The 19,578-nt window shown below is 43.5% G+C and overlaps 1 protein-coding gene across 1 annotated transcript in view; it reads right to left on the bottom strand.

Moving 5' to 3' along the window:
* Positions 1–19,578, bottom strand: part of si:dkey-27h10.2 (uncharacterized) — a 313,284-nt gene that overhangs the window by 152,423 nt on the left and 141,283 nt on the right. The window contains exon 6 of the mRNA XM_068041603.1: positions 10,664–10,807. Coding sequence (XP_067897704.1) covers positions 10,701–10,807 — 107 coding nt within the window. The 3' untranslated portion in view covers positions 10,664–10,700. The remainder of the gene's footprint in view (positions 1–10,663; positions 10,808–19,578) is intronic.

The raw sequence follows: 19,578 nt of genomic DNA, 5'->3' as shown, positions 1-19,578 counted from the left end.
GCTCTGCACTATGGAAAAACCCAAAATTATTTTGAGTAAAATATTAACAGTTTGTTTCCTCTCATTCTGGCAGAAGTTTGTGCACACTACTGGATTGGTGCCAACTGGTCAGAGGGAATGATCTCTGCACCCAAAGAGGTAGGCCTGAAGCCCGATTAATTTGGGGCCTCAGGCCTCTGTTTAGTGAGTCCAACAAGCTACTGCACATCTGGAACCAGCTTGCTGGTGATGTCGAGGCCAATTACAGGCCACCCCGAAGCCAGCAGAGGCCCTCGCGGAAGGTCCTTTCTCTTCCCCCAAAATATATTTTCTTCATAAAATTTGAAAAACTATATTACAAAACAATTCAAATTGGACATTTCATAAAGTGCAATACAGATCAGTTTCTTTCAATACAGTACATGAGGTGCCTCACTATAGTTGCCATTTCAGGTTATATTTAAAATGTAAATTTGCATTACATACTAAAAACATTCTCTGGTGCATACAGCCGGAGGCATTTTACATGGTTTCCAGCCCCTATGGCAGGAGGGCTTTACACTGGCCTTTCCCTATTGAGCCTTTGTGGCGGCTGCCCCAAACTCTAGTTTTGGGCAGTCCAAAGTGTGTCTTTCACTGAGTTGATGGTCCTCCAGCAGCAGTTGATGTTTACCTCAGTGTGCGTCCCTGGAACAGCCCGTAGAATACTGTGTCCTGTGTTACAGAGCTGCTCGGGATGAACCTGGACAAAAACTACCGCATTTCCTTTGACAGCACCTTCTAAACCTGTGACCTCTACCACCTAGAAGGACAAGGGCAGCAAATGCATGGGAACACCACCACCTGCAAGTTCCCCTCCAAGCCACACACCATCCTGACTTGGAACGATATCACCATTCCTTCACTGTTGATGGGTCAAAATCTCAGAACTCTCTTCCTAACAGCACTGTGGGTGCACCTACCCCACACAGATGGCAGCGGTTCAAGAAGGCGGCTCATCACCACCTTCTCAAGAACAATTAAGGATGGGCAATGAATGCTGTCCTAGCCAGCAATGTCCACATCCCATGAACAAATAAAAAAAATTCTTCCCAGACCTGCTTTCATGCAGGTCCTGGGAGGGAGGTGAGCTTGGGCTGGCACTAACCTATAGCACTGCTATAGAGACAGGGATAGCACTTATGCTGCTCCTGGCTCCATCTTAATGTAAGTTTAAAAAAGGTTAAGGAAACAAAACTTACCTGGTTTTCAGCAGCCTCCGAGCTGCAAGCTCTGACGAGTTTTTTACCAAGCCAGAAAGGGATTATTAAAGAGGCAATAGGCTTCTTATTAGAATATTTTACTGGCCTGTTTTAGACTGCTGCCAGGGACTCAAAAGTGCCCAAGTCAAAATTGCATTTGATGTGCTTCCAATGCTGTGCAGGGTGTGGGAGATTGGCTTTCTGAATTGGACTTCAGTAGCCCTATTTGTTGGCCAGCAAAAGAGTACAACAGGTTGAATTTCATTCCCACCCTGTCTTCCTTTTCATTCATTTGTTCTTGGAATCAAAGAATTACAGAATACCACAGAACAAAAACAGGCCATTTGACCTATCCAGTCTATATCAGTGCTTTTCTCCCCCTCTCCTTTTACTCTCCATACCCTTAAAACTCGTCCTTTTCAAATAACTAATTCCCCTGTCAAAGAATTTATCGATTCTGTTTGAGCAACAGTTTATGGTTGAGGATATCCCATTCTAATTACCCTCTGCTTAAAGACATCTCAAAATTTCCCTTTAGTTCTTTGTAGAAACAATCAGTCACTGTTTACCTTATCGTATTCATTTCTATTCTGGAAGACCTGTTAACCTTTCCAGATCTAATGGAAAAAGCCACAACTTCTCAAGTGTCTTTTCATAACTGTAACTCCTCATCCTTAGTAAAATCCTATGCACCTTTTCCATTGTTTTTGTATCCCAAAGTTTATTACATTTCATTATTTTTATCACTTTATTTTTCCTATCTCCAATTAATGGAACCCTTCCTATCTACTCTACGACTTCTTACTGGGTTTTTTAAAAATTAAAAATACTTCATCTACCAGTTTTGTCCTGTCTCTTGGGTCCCACTGTCCATTTTGGAGATGTTGTTAGACTGATGTACATGCCTGTTCCCTTTTCGTAACCAGTACCAAGCCTAATGCATCAAACAACTGGGCTCCAGCGCAGTGAAAACCTCAATTTCAAGACTTTAGAACCAAACCTCCGGCCCCATCTCCAAAAATCACAGCTGGAATTTTACGTTAGGCGGAAGGCCCCGTTCACCAGCCGAAAGGTCAGTGGCGAGCCCGCCTCCACCAGGCCTGGGGAACCAGGCCGAGATTTTTCACTCCCCAGGCCTTTAATTGGTCTTGGGTGGGACTTGCACCTCCTTGAGGCAGTAAGTCCTGCCTAATGGAACTGTCGGCCAATCAGCTGGCCACTGCTGGGACTATGCCCAGCCATCAGAAGATAGAGGAAGGATGGCCCAGGAACTAAGGTAAGTTTTTAGGGTCTCATCGAGGACAATCGGTCAGGCCCCGGCAAGGCAAGGGGGATCGGTTTGGGGGGGGCAGGTGGATTGCTGTGCTTTGGGAGTGATTGGGGCTTCAGGGGCGGCCCTCCATGGGGCACAGGGTATCCGATCAGGAGGGCCCCACACCAGCCTGCAAGAAGGTCGCTTGGTTTTGCCAGGTGGGGTTTTGAGGCCTCAGCCGCCTGCCAGCCAAGGGTAAAATAACCACTGCGGCGGGCGGAGGCCCTTAAGTGCCAGTTAATTGGCCACTTAAGGGCCTTGATTGACCTGGGTGGGCGGGCTGTTTCTCGCCCCCGCCCTCGCCCCTCGTAAAATTGCAGCGGGAGCGGGAGGGGTTGGGAATAACCCCGCAGCCTCCCACTCAATTTACGCCCCCCCCCCACAACTACCCCACCACCAGTCTGCACAATTGGGGGCCGTAAAATTTCAGCCCATTTCTCTATAATTGATCAGCAATATTTTATACTTCCGTGAAATAGCCAGAGCTATTAATTTGACATCAAGTATTTTGCAATGAAAGATCTTTATTGATTACAAAGGTCCTCTGCTTGTCAAGAATTCAGCAGAAGCCAAAAGAAAAAGGTGATACCGCAGCAGGTTGCATTAAGCTATGTGTTTTCGATAACACCAATCCCAGATTCTGCTGCAGCTACACAGACCCGTTATAGATAGTGTTCCTGTAAAATTTTCAGGAACAAAAAACAACTGGAATTAGCATGGATTATTCTTTTCATGCACCATGTAGCGATAACTAAAGGACATTAAGCCCCAGGATGATTATATTTGGTAATAGATAAAGCAATCTATTCATCTGGAAATAAAACTCTGTCAAATTCTGTAAGAGCTAATATCACTTGTAAAAACTCCAAGAAACAATACTTTATGCATTTAATTTATCAACTGAGTTTTGGGATCACAGACTGGGACAGGATGGAGAATGTAGCCATCTGCAATTCCCAGGATCTATATTCCTCCTTTCCAGTCATTATATTATAGGGTAGATTTTAACTCTAAGCGGTTGTTCAGTGGAGCATGTGGGCCACCCAGTCAGTTCTTTTGTCAGGATGCCCGGCCCATTTTGAGGGCCAGGCCTCATTACCATCCCAGAGGCAAGCTGCATGCCCCAAACAGGCATCGCACTGCAGCTCACTGGCTCTGGGCTGGTGCAATATTAGGTGGTTTGGAGGCTGACCTAGCCAGCAGGAAGTCACATCTGCTACCAATCACTGGGATGTTGGATCCTGGGATGGCAGTGACCCACAATATTCTTGTGGAGACTGGAGAAGGACTCCTGCTCCTCTTAGCCCCATGCAATAGGTTTTTCTGTTCTTTTCCTCTTCGCCCCCAGGACAGCTGGGTACTCCACCCAGTGTTCCTTCAAAATTATATTGAAGTTGTACGTACATTATAGGACCCCAATTTGCATGTAATATTGAAGCAGTTGCCTGATTCAGGTGAGTGCTTGGGTTGCCCAATGGAAGGCCCCAGTAAATAAGGCAGGTACAGAGTGGTTTCCACAAACAGCAATGTAATAATTACCAGATAATCTGTTTGAATGATGTTGATTGAGGGATAAATATTGGCTGGGTCACTGGGAATAACTCGCCTGCCCTTCTTCGAAATAGTACTATGGGATCTTTTATGCCCATCTGAGAGGGTAGATCGGACCTCAGTTTAACATCTCATCCAAACAAGAGAAGGCATTTAAGTTGGAAACCGAGGCAAAACAAAGTATTTGTGGCTTGCCTAATTCTGGAATGTACTACAACTGATTCTTATGGTAGAAGTCACCTTTCACACTTTGGAATGAGCCAGCTGTATAAAAGTTAGTGTAGTGGTCACTTTCTCAGTGAGTGTAGTCTGGGTTGTGGATCTCATCTGCCGTTCTGGCTGTAATGGTGAGTTTTGCTTGTCTCAGGCATAGGTCTGAAGCATAGCCTCCTGTGGCATAACTGAAGAATGAGATTTAGAAAGAACCTCCTAGGCCTGAAAACCCTATGTGTAAGGGTATCTCTGAGGGGTCTGAATCTTCACTGGTGCTGTCTTACTTGATAGGCTTCGCATGGAACAATTTGCAGCTCCTTTTCCTTTCCTACTTCCACTGTATATATTAGGAAAAAATAGGATTCTCCTTGCATGCCACACTTTGATACTTTCAAAGATTATATTTCAAGTATTGCTGGCTGCCAATCCTCTCCAAGAAGACCACATTTGAAGCTGCTGGCATCAGATTAAAAAGGACAAAAAGAATTTTGCAGGAAGATGCAGGTGAAGCAAAGCTATAGATAAAAACCTTGCTGACCACAAAGCTGCCATGGCTGCCTTATACAGGCCCTTCTTGGAAAGATCGAGTTCAGGGTGGAAATTAAATCATTCTAACTGCCTTGCTTACTTCTTAATGGGCGGGAGCTTCCACCTCCTAGTACACAGTTCACACAGAGGGGAAACCCAGTAGATTCAGGTTCCCCTGCCAGAAACAACACCCTCAATGCATCCTCCCAGAGTCCAGCAATTTTGGGACCATTGTGCAGAATGGCTTAGAAGTAATTTTACAGAGCGTATCCTAGGTGACACTCATTATAGTACCATTAAAAAATTGAATCATGAGTGTAAAAGGTCACATGCACACGAATATATCTAGAAATGTTAACAGCAACACTGAACTTGATTTAGTGGAGTGCTGGAACAAAATTCTTAGCTTTATAGACTGGTCACTGATAGCCGTCAGTTAATGTAACCATTACATACCTTTTCCTCCACATTAGACATTAAACTAAATTATAGACAAGCTGGTCCACTCTAAATGCCAGGTGACTTTCTTTCAATCAATATTACTGCACATACATTGGGCTGGATCTTGTTGTCCCCCCAGTGTCGGGTTCCATGGTGGGGGTTGAAGGGGGGGTTGTGGTGCCTGAAGATGGGTCCCGATGAGGCCTGTCACAGACCTTCGGCAGTGTTGAGGCTCCGTGGCAGCACCCCCACCGCTGGGTGACGGGCCCACAATTAAAATATTCAAATCAATAAAATGGATGAATGAACAAACACTTAGAGGCATAGAGTCTTAGAGAGATACAGCACCGAAACAGGCCCTTCGGCCCACTTACTTGCAATCTTGATGGCCCGTCGTGATCTTTGGTGCCGCAGCCGGCACTCCCACCCCTTCAAATCCCCGTCTGGGAAAATGCGGCACCAAACTGGTGGGGAGGGGGGAGGAGGTAAGATTTTCAGTGTGGTGGAGGTGGGGGGGGCGGAATGGGGTCAAATAAATGTGATGGGTATAGGGAATGGTGGGAAGGGTTGAACTTTAAACTTTGTGCAGTTTGGGGTGGGGGGAGGTCAGATGTAAAAGGTTTTTTTTGGCAGGAAGGGCAATTTGTTAATGCAATTGTTATGGGGGGGGGAGGGTGGAAACGGGGCGGTAGAAATTTATTTATTTAATTTTAGGGGGTTACGACATGAAAAATTCAAATGCGCCAGCAGGTCTGGCTACCCTTTAAAAATGGTGCCAGCACCTGCACACAGGCAACTGATGCCATTACCGGGGACGGACAGCCCACCCCCTCCATGTGATTGGGGGCGGGGGGTGCAGGCTGCCCCGGCTATTTAAATGAGCTGCCGGGCGGGAGATTGTGGTGGCTCTTTGGCTTGCGAGCTGCCATTTTTTTTAACTTGGCACCGAGAACAGCGGCGGGCTCCTAAAATCCATCCCATTTTTTTCCCAAAAATATACTTCATTCATAAAAATCTGTAAAAAAATACATTACAAAACAGTTCAGGACAGCTCCAAGTTGACATTCCAGAAAGGGCAAAGGAAATCAGTTTTCTTCAATACAGGAGTGAGTTGCCTCGCAACCCTTCCATTCTATTTTACATGCCATGTACATTTTACAGCAAAACGATATTTTGGTGCATACAGCCTGAGGGATTTTCCATGGGTTCCAGCCCTCGGTTCACTATGGCAGGAGAATCTTACACGGTTTTTCCCCATTGAGCCTTTGCAGCGGCTGCCCCAAGCTTTAGCGCATCCCTCAGCACATAGTCCTGGACCTTGGAATGTGCCAGTCTGCAACACTCGGCCGTGGACAACTCTTTGCACAGGAAGACAAGCAGGTTTCGGGCAGACCGAAGAGCGGCTTTCATCAAATTGATAGTCCTCCTACAGCAGTTGATATTTATCTCGGTGTGCGTCCCTGGGAACAGCCCGTAGAGCACAGACTCCTGTGTTACAGAGCTGCTTGGGATGAACCTCAAAAAAAACCACTGCATCTCTTTCCACACCTGCTTTGCAAAGACACATTCCAGAAGGAGGTGGGCAGCAGTCTCTTCCCCACCAAAGTCAACTCGAGGACAGCGTGCGGAGGCGGTGAGATTCCGGGCGTGCAGGAAGGATCTGAAGGGAAGGGTTCTTCTCACCACCAGCCAAGCTACATCTTGGTGCTTGTTTGAAAGTTTTGGTGATAAGGCATTCTGCCAAATGACTTTGGCGGTCTGCTCGGGGAACCATCCGACAGGATCCACCATCTCCTTTTCCCGTAGGGCCTTTAGGACATTCCGTGCAGACCACTGCCTGATGGATTGGTGGTCAAAGGTGTTTTCCTTCACAAACTTTTTCACGAAGGATAGGTGGTACGGCACAATCCATCTGGATGGAGCGTTCCGCGGCAATGTGGCCAGACCCATCATTTGCAACACTGGGGACAGACAGAACCTCAGCAGGTAGTGACACTTGGTGTTTGCATACTGGGGCTCTACTCACAGCTTGATGCAGCTGCACACGGAAGTGGTCATCAGGATGAGGGCGATATTGGGTACGTTTTTTCCACCTTCATCCAGAAATTTGAACATCGTGTCCCTCCAGAGCCGGTCCATTTTGGATCTCCAGATATCCAGCCCATTATGTCCATTTATTCTGGCGACCCACTACTATCTTGTTGTTGTATGCCAGCTAGGTTTTCAAGATGACCAGTCCTAAATCACATCCTGGTGAACTTGGCATGTATAGAAAACAAAGAAGGTCTTGTGTAGAATGCATGCAGTAGCTCTGTCCTGAGATAACTCAACACTAAAGACTTAAATTCAATTAATGTTTACAAAAGAAACTATTGATAGCTGCTGCACAATGTTTTAAACAATGCCTACTTATGTCACTCATTTCAACAGTCTTTTGATATTAACTCAGCCTTGATTTGATGCCTGGTTCAAGTAATTCTTAGGTACTGTTCATTTATCTCACTACAGGGAATCACATTTTTCAGTGATTATACCTCAAGATTCATGACACACCGATAATTTAGCAAGATTGGCTTAACATTCAGCTATTCATCTCTAGAACTTAAAGGGAACTAAATTAAATGTTCTAGAGTGTTATATCTCAGAATATTATCAAGACAAGCCATGTTGCGATGGTTAATGTTGTGAACCCACTCTCCTGTTTGTTCCCCATATCTTTTAATATTCCTCCTTTTTAAGCAACTAATTCTCTTTTATGTAAATTTATGAACTTTGCTTCAAGGACATTCATAGCAAGGAATCCCACATTATAACCATCATTTGTGTAAAGATTTTTTATCTACTCCCCTTTAATTCTTTTTGCTCATCCTAATTTTCTACCTGTTTCTTGCCATGGTACCAACCTCTGTCACCATTCACCTTACTGCAATCTTTTAAAATCTTGAAGACCTCATTCAGGTCACCCTTTAACTTTCTCACCTCTTGTCAAAAAAGTCCTACCTTGTCAAATCCCTCTTCAGAACTCATGCTAGAATTTTACAGTCCCCCACAGGAGTGGGCTGGTGATGGGGCGGGGGGTTCGTATAATTGAGTGGGAGGCAGGGGTTGTCGTTCCTGACACCTTCCCTTCCCCGCTGCAATTTTACCAGAAGCAGCGGTGACGAGAAACAGCCCGCCCACCCCACGCCAATCAAGGCGCTTAAATGGCCAATTCACTGTCACCTAAAGGCCTCCTCCCGCCGCCGCTGGTATTTTACCAGGGGCAGGTGGATGGCTCAGGTCCCCAGGAGGCCCCCTCCCATGGTCCAACTGCTCCCATTGCACAAAACTCCTCCCCCCCAATCGACCCCCTCCCCCTCCATCCCCTTACCTCACTGGGACCCAGCTGATTGTCCCCGGCAAGGCCCCAAAACTTGCCTCTCTTCTGGGGCCAATGTCCAGGATCCTACTGTTGGCTCCATACGGTGAGACTTCCTGCTTCAGAGAGGTGGAAGTTCCACCCAAGTCCAATTAAGAGCCTGGGAGTGAAAAATCCCAGCGTGTCTCCCCAGGCCCGGCAGAGGCAGGCTCGCCCCCAACTATTTGGCCGGTGGGCGGGCCTCCTGCGCAACAAAAAATTCTGGCATATATCTCCTAATCTTTGGTAACATTCAAGTGAATCTACACTGTACCTTGTTCATAGTTTTTACACCCTTCATATCATGGGGCTCCCAAAATTGCACACAATATTCCAACTCAGCTTAACTAATGTCTTGTAAAAGTTCAACATTATCTCCTTCCTTTTGTGTTTGTTATCTCTAAACAGAAAACAAAGGATAATGTTTACATTTTGAATGGCATTATTTGCTTGTGGCACCTTTAATGACCCATATATGGGTTTCCCAGCTCTTTTACTCCATTTAAATCTTATGATTTAGGATGCAGTTCTTTTCCCTATTCTTACTTCCAAAATGCATTGTTCCATATTGTTCAGCACTGAACTGTATCTGTTACCTATCCCGCAATCCTATTTAAATGCTCTTGCAATCTTCCTCACAATTTGCTATGCCTCCAATCTGGTGTCATCAGCAAATCTTGAGCTTAACTGCCAGACAAGTAAGCACTTTGCTTTTTAATAGAACAGCAAAATCAGTTGTGCATCGGATTTGTTTCAAAGATACCATTAATGTGATCTGCAATAGGATGAGCTGTGGTGGGGAAAGGGAGAGAACTTCTAAATGGCACTCGCTGGAGCTTTCAACTTCAGCGGGGGTGTAAGACAAATAGTAGAAGATTGGCTGCCTGCTATACATCATGCCCAATTGTCCTTTCTGATCCATGACTGCCCATTTTACGTCTCTCCTCCAGCTGAAAGTTCTGCCCACGTATTCACATAGCTGACAACATGTGGTTAATGCTTAACTGCTAATGCTGTGCTTATCCTGCAGCTATTAATCTCACTATGGGCATCAGTTAGGTGGTGTCTCAGTTACACTGTCTGACAGGAATTCCCAACTCTTATGCCTGGAAGATGGTTCTGTGCATGGTAGTTACAGGCAGCAAGAGCTCCTCCCATAACAGTTCAAACTTAAGGCCCAGTATCTGCGGACCTTCGAGCATACTGTCAGAAATCTGCTGCCTTGGCTCGATCCCAGTGTATCCAAATCCTACCCAATTTCCCTGAGGCTATATTGCAATCCTGGCCAATTTACACCAAAATGGACCTTAGTAAGCATGGGAAATAAATGAACCCTCATCAGCATCACCCATATCCTGAAACAAATGAAGGAACAACTACATAAATTGACTGAAAGTTAGGCTCGACTTGGGGATCAAGAGCTCAGGTAAGTGCCATCTAGCTCTTGATTTGGGACTAATGCAGGTCCGTGAAGCAGTGTAAATAGGGATCAGAGTCAGGAATACACTTATGACAAGTTTAGAAATAACAGCAGTTTTAGTCAGGATAATAGTAACTGGTTAAAATGATAGATTGAAAAATAAACCTGAGAATAATCTTTAAACTGACGTATCTGAAACTGAATGGGCTCCCCTTGAGTTTGCAATCCTCCACACCCAATTTTCCTTTCTGAATTGCACCCAAGTGATCCAATCTGCCAAAGCATAGCAACTGGAAAACTTGTCCCCAGGTGTCACCTGGAATCTTGGCAAACATTTCCCTTGGAAATCCTTAATTTCCTTAAGGATACAACCTTCCGATCCAAGTACTTTACAAATGTTCACTTCCCTAATGCATCATGCGAGATATCCTTTACATGATTTGTTTTATATGAATTGTATTTTGACACAAGCAATGCATTATACATCAAATTTTTAATGTGAAAATACAATACATGCCTGCATCATTAAACTAATATTATCAGTCACGGGAACAATTTGCAACAGAGGAACAAGAGCTCACCTATCTCCAAGCTGTATTCTAAGCAGAAACATGCAAATCACTCTGCAGTGACACAGTCCATCAGGTCAATTTCAGTGAAAGTAGAGCCTGGGGGCTTGTAGTTCCAGTCATCAAGATTGTCTGTGATTTCCTGGCTAAGTTTTGCTGCAAAAAACAAAATGGACGAAAATAAAGCACATGATAAATAAATGTCCAGATAGATATGAGCTGCGATTCAGTTAACAATGTGAGCTGGTATCGTGGTAGAAGATGGGGGCAATAAGAAAGAAGGGAATGCTGTTTTTTAATATTAATTTAAAAGGATGGATTATCAGGTTTACAATATGGGCATGCAATCCACACTGCTCGATCTTCTGTGCGATCTACTCAGGTGATTATTTAATGCCCAAGTATAAAAGAAAAATCTATTTCCTTACATGCATTATGTTATAGATGCTGACATTGTGTTCAGGGTAGGTAGCCTCAACTGCAGGGAGTGCTTATCACAGCAAATTCTCCAGTCTGTGCTGCTGGTGGACAAGGCTCCCTACATAAAATCCGAAATCTACCTTTTAACAATTATGGTACGGAGTTATGCCAGCTAGATCTAATCTGCATATGAAGTTTTGATTGATTAGAAACTTTATTCTGTAACTTCAGGCTCCATCCCTCAGTGGGCTCAGCATGGGAACTGGTCACTTTCCCACCTCTCACAACTGACAAGCTGCAGCAGATTACTCATTAAGTCCCCACAGCCCGCCAGAGGCTAGTAAATGAGGACCACACCTGACAATGGCTCGGGCCTCCTGGTGGCAACAATGGACAGGCAGTAGGCCTGCTCCACCCATTGCCTGCCAGTTATCCCTCAACAAGTTAAAATTGCACCCCCTCCCCACGCCGTCCCCCCCCCCCCACCCATGTACACCTGGCAAACAAGCACCAGTGATCAGCATCCATTTCATCAGCAACATACTTAAAAATAAACACACAGCCCTGAAATTCTGCAGAGGCTTTTTAAAAATTATTTTAAGGGATGGGGGTATGGCTGGCAAGACCAGCATTTATTGCCCATCCCTAATTGCCATTGAGAAGGTGGTGGTGAGCCATCTTCTTTACAACTGATTGATTTGCTAGACCATTGCAGAAGTACTTAAGAGCAAACTGAATTGCTCTGGGTTGAAAATCTGATGGGTTCTACAATGGACGGGCAATCTACTCCACCAGATTATCGCCCAAGCAATTAGCTGAAAATTACTGTATGGCCTTTGCCAACTGAGCCATCAACTGGCAACTGGTGCATTAAACTGATGTGGAGGAGGTGACTCACCTTCTGGGCCTGTCCTTTACTCCAGTCACATTGAGCCATGATGCGAAAAGGTCAGATTCAACACAGGTATCTCTATTACACCCAGCTCATTGCATTGTGTCTTGGATCTACCTGTGGCCATCTCAATTGATATCTAATCCAGTCTCTGGTGTTTGTAGTTTGCATTACAGTTTTCTAGGCACAAGTGGCAATGCCATCTTGTTCAGCATGGGAAGATAAATTGTGGATGGTGGCTCCATTGAAGATAATTAGGTATTCCCCTTGCCTTTCTCAGGCAAGTTATATATAGTCTCCCTTCTGGAATTATTATGCATGAGAACGGAAGATATTGTGGTAGATCTAGTATTCTCTGTTGATCCCTTGGTTTTGCTCTAATACTGGACTGAGTTGTGCTAGGATTGTGGGAAGCTCTGTATTTTTCTTCCCCTCCCCACCATCTGATTCTACGGCAGGGTCTCCTGAAGCAAGTAGTTCCCCAATTATATCTAACCTTTTCCATATTTCTGTTCACCCATTTTTCTCCACCAGACATAACTTTCTCTTCTTTGAATTTTTTCTGTCAACGTACTTTAAGATATCTGAAGACTACTTCCAGGAGTGTATCCTTGTAAGAGGGTACGAATTAAAAACCTATTGTAAAGCTCATTGGATAACCACGTACAGCACCACAGCAAATTTGTTCACCAGACTCTTTTTTTCTCGGTGAATTTCAGGTGCCAGCCGCAGACCCAGAGGAACTTGTCGATTACAGACCTCACCAAGATTCAGCGTGATCCTTGTCAATATTCTCACCATAATGCCTCTTGTATAGATTTGTATAATACTCAGCCTTGTCTTCGGCATTTGACGACTACACACATATGCTAAGTACAGTGAATAATATTGGCTTCTTTTTTTTTCTGCTTTATTTGAGTTTTTGATTGGGCTTTGAAATTTACAGTCAATTTTGCATATCTGGACACAGTTACTTAAAGCAAATTTCTTCCTTACTGAATCCTGTTCAAATCACAAGGTGCTGAGATTTGCTCAAATGAGAACTTAATATCATGAGTTGGTTCTCATCCATCTGAGAAGGAGTGAAAGAACAAAGTGGTAGGTGAAATTACAAAGAGGACTAATAACATCTGACCTGAGTATGAGTTCAAAATAATTTTCACATCACTTTATAATTTTGGCTTTATTTATAACTTTGGGGGCTTTACTCAGACCGAATGGCCCAAGTATAACAGTGGTCATTTTTACTTTGTGTCCAACTTTTGTTCATACCACCGATCTTAAATATTAATCTTATGGTTTTGTCCACCAGAATGTAGGTTAAGCCAGAGGTTTTGGCCTTGTGAACCAAATCGGTGTGCACCATGGAGCCTTGGGATCACATGTAATGTTTAAAGCCATGTTCTCATTCATTTATTAATTTATTGATACTAAAAGATCTTGATGTTATGATTAAGATTTATTCATAATATGACATCAAAACAGCCCTGTCTAAGCCTTCAGGCCCATGAAATTCAAACAGGATGTGACAGTAAATAAGAAATACAAAAGAAAATAGGATTGAGTTGCCTTGGTTTGTAGGTTGAATTATCAGGGCTTGTGGGCATGAGTACAAAACTGATGGCAGTGGACTTTAATGGAAGGAGAAAATCAAACAGAGGCAATCAATCTGCTACCGGATGTTTTTACCGCACCCTCACTCCCCATAAAGTTGAATTTCATCCTCCTCAATTTAAGCAGATGTCAGATGCCAATCTATTGAAAATTTAAATTACTTCTTAGTTGTAAATTTTAAAAAACACTGCATTTTTTTCTGTACTTTAAGATTTCTGAAGATTACTTCTAGGAGTGTATCCTTGTAAGAGTGCATGAATTGGAAACCAATTGTAAAGCTCATTGTGGTTTTCTACAGCTAAAGAACATATATCACAAAATGCTACCTTTAAGTTCTCAGACCAGGGGCGTGCTACATGCCTGAAATACCTGTGCAGGTCTCAGACAAAACAAGTTGGGTATCTTTCAGCAAGCCAAGAAATGCGACACAATTTCACCCAGGATATGCAAACACTGCATCTGTAAAGGAGACTCTAGTATCATATTCTTCACTAAGACATGCGATGCTTGTCACTAAAACCAAAATGACAGCTTATAATTGGTGTTTCTACATGCAAGAACCATCAGCAGATTTCAACCAAACCATGTTAATATTGGCTCAAGAGGTCAGTATTATGTTGGCCTGAAATCATTCTGTCCTTCCACTAGGTGACTATAGGCAGAGATCTATAGTCTTAGAATCCTATCCCTGGCTCCCTTTTTTTGAATAAGGATATTGCTGCAATTATCTTCTCTTCTTTTATCTGTGCATCTGAATAATACTAACATAGTATTTATATAGTGCAATGGGAACAATTTGCTGCAATTTGAAGGTTTGTTGGTGAAGTGGGCTCATAAATTTAGTCCTGCTGCAAATGTCGATGCAGGGTAAAGCAGAGACAAAGTTTACCTGTACAAAATGATAATATTGTAGCTACCTTTTCACAGATTAATAATGCTATACAAAGAATAAAAGAAATGTGAGTAATAATTGCAAGACACTAAACCTATGGAAGCATTCAAGTGCAGCCTGATAACATTCTGAAGATCATCTGAATTCAGACATTACAATTTCAAAATGTAATTCCTGCCATGGAATTCTTTTTTTAAATTTCACATTCCCATAAGTTTAAAATACAATATGAATATCAATATAATCTGATGTGATTATATTCAGCCCAATATAGTCGAACTGATCGACAAGTATTTACAGATATTAGTATGATGGGGTGTGCCTGCTTCGCGCTGCAGAGTCTGTCTATCCTTGGCAGCAACACAAAAAGAGCAGGGGCTCAGAGAGAACAGAACCCCAGGAAGAACAGAAGATGGAAAAATTATGAGGGGAGCAGGGATAGAGCAGAAGCATGCAGAGAGCAGAGCAAGGACGAATGAGGAGCCCGTGGAGGGTAGCAGGACAGAGAAAGCGGGAGCATGGAGAGAGCATGAGCTCAGGGGACCAGGAGCATGGAGAGTGCACTAGAGCAACAGGAGAGAGCAGGAAAATGCCTCTGGCCGCTGCTCACTTGTTTACTCTTGACCATGGCGCCCTGGCAGTCCCCCACGTCACCCACCTGTGGGCCAGCAGTGCATCGCAGATCCCCCAGAAGGTCTCTGTGGACCCCCAGGGGTCTGCAAACCCCAATTTGAGAACCACTGGTTTAATCCACCTAGCTGTAGATATCAGCTGTATTGAATACCCTGATGATAGGATGTTAATGACTTTCTCAATTCTCCCTGAAAAATGACTGCTGGTAACCTCCTGATCTGTATGCTGTGACATGTGACGATTGATTGATCTACTTCTGTGATAACCTTATCTAGGTTGGAGAATCATTTTGTTCATGCTTCGTTACTTCACTTCTTGGTCGCATAGCAACACAATTGCTTATATGATAAGATTCTTGTGCTTCAAGCCAAGAAGTGAGAGCCAAGGAGATGACAAATGGGATAAAAATTAATACCCATTGCACCCATTTTGGGACAGAAATGGCCAATTTTAGAGAGTTGCGCCCTGTGGCCAAGGGTACCCGAGAAACACTGAACACCATATTGCCTAAAACATGTGTTAGGCCCCTTCCATATGCTAATAAGAACCACCTATTTTAGGATCCCTCTTTAAAAGATTGGGATGACCAGAGCAGAACGGAAATTGGGGCTGCTCTGCTCAAGTGTAACTGGTGTGGAGCAGCCATAAAAGTGACTGTCAACAGAAAGGTAAGTTAATTTTTACTTTTAACTTTGATGTGGAGCTAGTGAGGGCCACTGCCTGCCCATACATCACCCACCACCACAACCCCCCACCCCTGCCTTCTCTTTCTCCTGTGTCTTCCCATCTGGTCTTACCCAAGTACTACTTTAAGCGAAGTAAACAGTCCAAAATTAATCATTAGACAATGAGTGTGCTGTCTCTGAAGGCACAGCAGAATTTGACAGCACAATCAAATTATTCAAGGTCGAATTTTGCACGAGCTGTGGGCTTTCCAGTTGTCTGCATGCTGTCTGCGTACTGTTGGTTATGCACCCAAAAATAGGCCAGAACCAGTTTCTACCTCCAAATATGTTTTTTTAATTTATTTAGAGATACAGCACTGAAACAGGCCCTTTAGCCCACTGAGTCTATGCCGACCAACAACCACCCATTTATACTAATCCTACATTAATCCCATATTCCCTACCACATTCCCACCACCTACCTACACTCGGGGCAATTTACAATGGCCAATTTACCTATCAACCTGAAAGTCTTTGGCTGTGGGAGGAAACCGGAGCACCCGGCGGAAACCCACGCGGTCACAGGGAGAACTTGCAAACTCCACACAGGCAGTGCCCAGAATCGAACCTGGGTCACTAGAGCTGTGAGGCTGTGGTGCTAACCACTGCGCCACCCCAAATGTAATGATGTATTAAACACCATTATCCTCTAAGACCTCAGTGAACAATTCATCAGTTCCTGGTCTTGGGTGAGAAGGTGACAATGCAATTGCAAATCTTGCACAAATCGGGAAGCTCAAGACCAGCCTGAAATTGGGCATCAGGTTTCATCTTAATAACCAGGGCAGGCCGCTTACACCTGCCGTGCCTCCACATGCAACATGGAACTTTGGGCTGCCTTCCTGCCTCATTGACTCATAAGAACATAAGAAATAGGAGCAGGAGTAGGCCATTCAGCCCCTCAAACCTGCCCCACCATTCAATAAGATCATGGCTGATCTGTTCCAGGCCTCAACTCCTCTTTTGTGCCTGCTCTGCATAACCCTCAACACCCCGAGAGACTCGGCCTCAAGTGAGTCCGAGGGATGCAAGAGGGGGGCCAAGTATAGCAGTGGCCAGCTGCCAGGCTGTTTTTCCACCGGTCTACTCCACTCAGAATTCCTAAACTTGTGTTAGGACCATCATTAACATAAGCAAGGAGTCTAATGTCTGTTTTAGGCAGTCACACCTGATAAATCACCCCACCCAATATTAGGTCAAATGGCTTTTAGGTGCGCTTGGGGCACAAGAGGCTGGTCTCCAAAAGTGGTCCTCATTGCGTTTGTTTTAACCCATATTTCCAATATCTAGGCTTTACTCTTGTGTCAGCTTTCTTCCATAGAGGAAATGGACTCCTGTGATAAGGTCGACCCATATACCTGTTAGCTTGTCTAACCATTGAGAGAATTCACTGCAAATTGATCCTCAGATCTTGGTATATTATCAATTTATACTGATATACTAGGGTAGCCGAATGACTCATGATGCTTGAACAGTACATAAATAAACAATCAGGCCTTCACAATAAGCACATCAGCTGACACAACATGCTTCCTAGGCTTAGGTGAACAAAGTAAATGATCAAGTACTGGAAAAGGTGTCTTTGTACCAAATGAATTAACTAAATCTCTGTCTGGTGGAGTTTCACTTGAGATTTAGAACCAGCAATAGATTGGTAACTGGACTCATTGATAATATTTATGGACCCCCAAATTAAACAATGAAGAATGAAGAATGACTTAGAGTCATAAAGTCATTACGGCACAGAAGGAGGTTATTCGGCCTATCCAGTCCTCTCTAGAGCAATCCAATCTGTACCATCCCCCCCACCCCCCCATCCACATAGCCCTGTAAATTTATTTATCTCAAGTGCCCATCTAATTTCCTTTTGAAACCATTCATCATCTACACTTCCACCAGCCTTGTAGGCAGCAAGTTCTTGGTCATTAACACTGGCTTCGTAAAAAAGTTCTTCCTCACATCCCCCCTGCATCTCTTGACCAAAACCTTAAATCTGTGTCCCCTGGTCCTTGTACCATTAGCTAATCGGAACAGCTTTTCTTTGTTTACCTTACCTAAAGCTATCATAATCTTGTACACCTCTATCAAATCTCCCCTCAATCTCTTTTGCTCCAAGGAGAACAACCCCAGCCAATACTCTTCTTGTGACATAACCAGAGCTTTATAAAGGTTCACCATAACTTCCCTGCTTTTGTACTCAATACCTCTATTTATGAAGCCCAAGATCCCATATGCTTTGCAAATTACTCTCTTAATTTGTCCCACCACCTTCAAAGATCTATGCACAAGAACGTCCAGGTCCCTCTGTCCCTGTTCATCCATTCGTTGGTGCTATCTTCTTCCCAGAAGGTTGTCCCTGTACACTCTTCAGAACCTTGCCATTAAGTCTATATTGGCTCTCACGATCCTTTCTGCCAAAATGCGCAACGTCACCCTTCTCTGTATTAAATTCCATCTGCCGCTTGTCCACCCATTCTGCTAGCCTATCTATGTTGTCGATTGGTATCATCCTCACTGCCTGCCACACCTGAACTGGCACCTAAAATATACTATTACTGTCAACTAGTTGGTGATCACCAAACTCACAATGTGCTGTTGTAATATAGTTTATAAATATGGATCATTCCCAGAGCTGGATACAACAGGCTCAGCTTCAGTAACTTGCTGCACATTCTGCTATTTTAACTGGCTTTTTTGTGGATGTGTGTCTGGGTCACATTGCCTCTCAGTGGTCTACAGTTGGACAGTACTGGGAGAAAGTAAAATTATTGCTTCCCCTATGATGGACCATCGTACTGCTAATTCATCATGTATCATAATCCAGCAACATGTTTTAAACATGCTATTTATATATGAGATACCATCAAACATAGAGTCATAGAGTCATTTACATCACAGAAGGAGGCTATTCGCACATTGACTCCATGCCATCTCTCCATGGAGCTATGTAGTCAGTCCCACTCTCTGGCTCAATACAAAAAAATTAAACAATTAGACTTAAATCCATCAGGAGTAAGACTTAATTTTAACTTACAACACTGTTGGACAAGGAATTTCAAATATTGGATTCTGGCAGACTTATTTAAGATATTTGGGTTGAATTGGTGATGTTTTTGGTGCACTTGGAATAAACAATTTTAACTGTGTTAAATCTATGTCAGAGTATGTAGTACAATGCTAGATTATTAATTGTGTGCCTACCCACAGCCTAATCGTTTACTTCCCCTATATGTATTTTTAGTAAAGTTTCAAGTGCTTTGAAATTGAATTCTCCTCATTATTTATAACCTAAGGCAAAATAGCTCAGAAACAGGCTTAAAACATGCAGAAACAGGCTTAAAACACCAACATATACAAAAGGTGAGCATATAAATGCACAGTGCTTTCCACAATCCAGATGCATCATTCAACACATCTGATAGCACACTAGTTCAGCACTCCATCCCTAAACATATACAGCCAAACTTTGTCGTTGTTGCCATTTTAAAATCTAGAACAAGAAATCTTAAAATTTTAACATGTCCATCAAGATCTTGTCAAGAAGAAAAATGAAAAATAAAAGACGACCAGTCATTTTTTATTTGTGTTTGTAAGTTGAGTTTGTAAGCTGAGCTGTAGCTGCAACCTAGTATGGCCATAGCTCAGTTGGTAGCAGTCTCACCACTGAATCAGAAGATTTCAAACCTCTCTCCAGAGCTTATTACCTAGACTGACAATACTAAGGTTGTGCTGAACTTTTGAAGGTGCTTTC

The sequence above is a fragment of the Heterodontus francisci genome, chromosome 1 (genome assembly GCF_036365525.1).
Source record: "Heterodontus francisci isolate sHetFra1 chromosome 1, sHetFra1.hap1, whole genome shotgun sequence".
NCBI classification, from domain to species: Eukaryota; Metazoa; Chordata; class Chondrichthyes; order Heterodontiformes; family Heterodontidae; genus Heterodontus; species Heterodontus francisci.
This window is presented reverse-complemented; position numbering and strand designations above follow the sequence as displayed.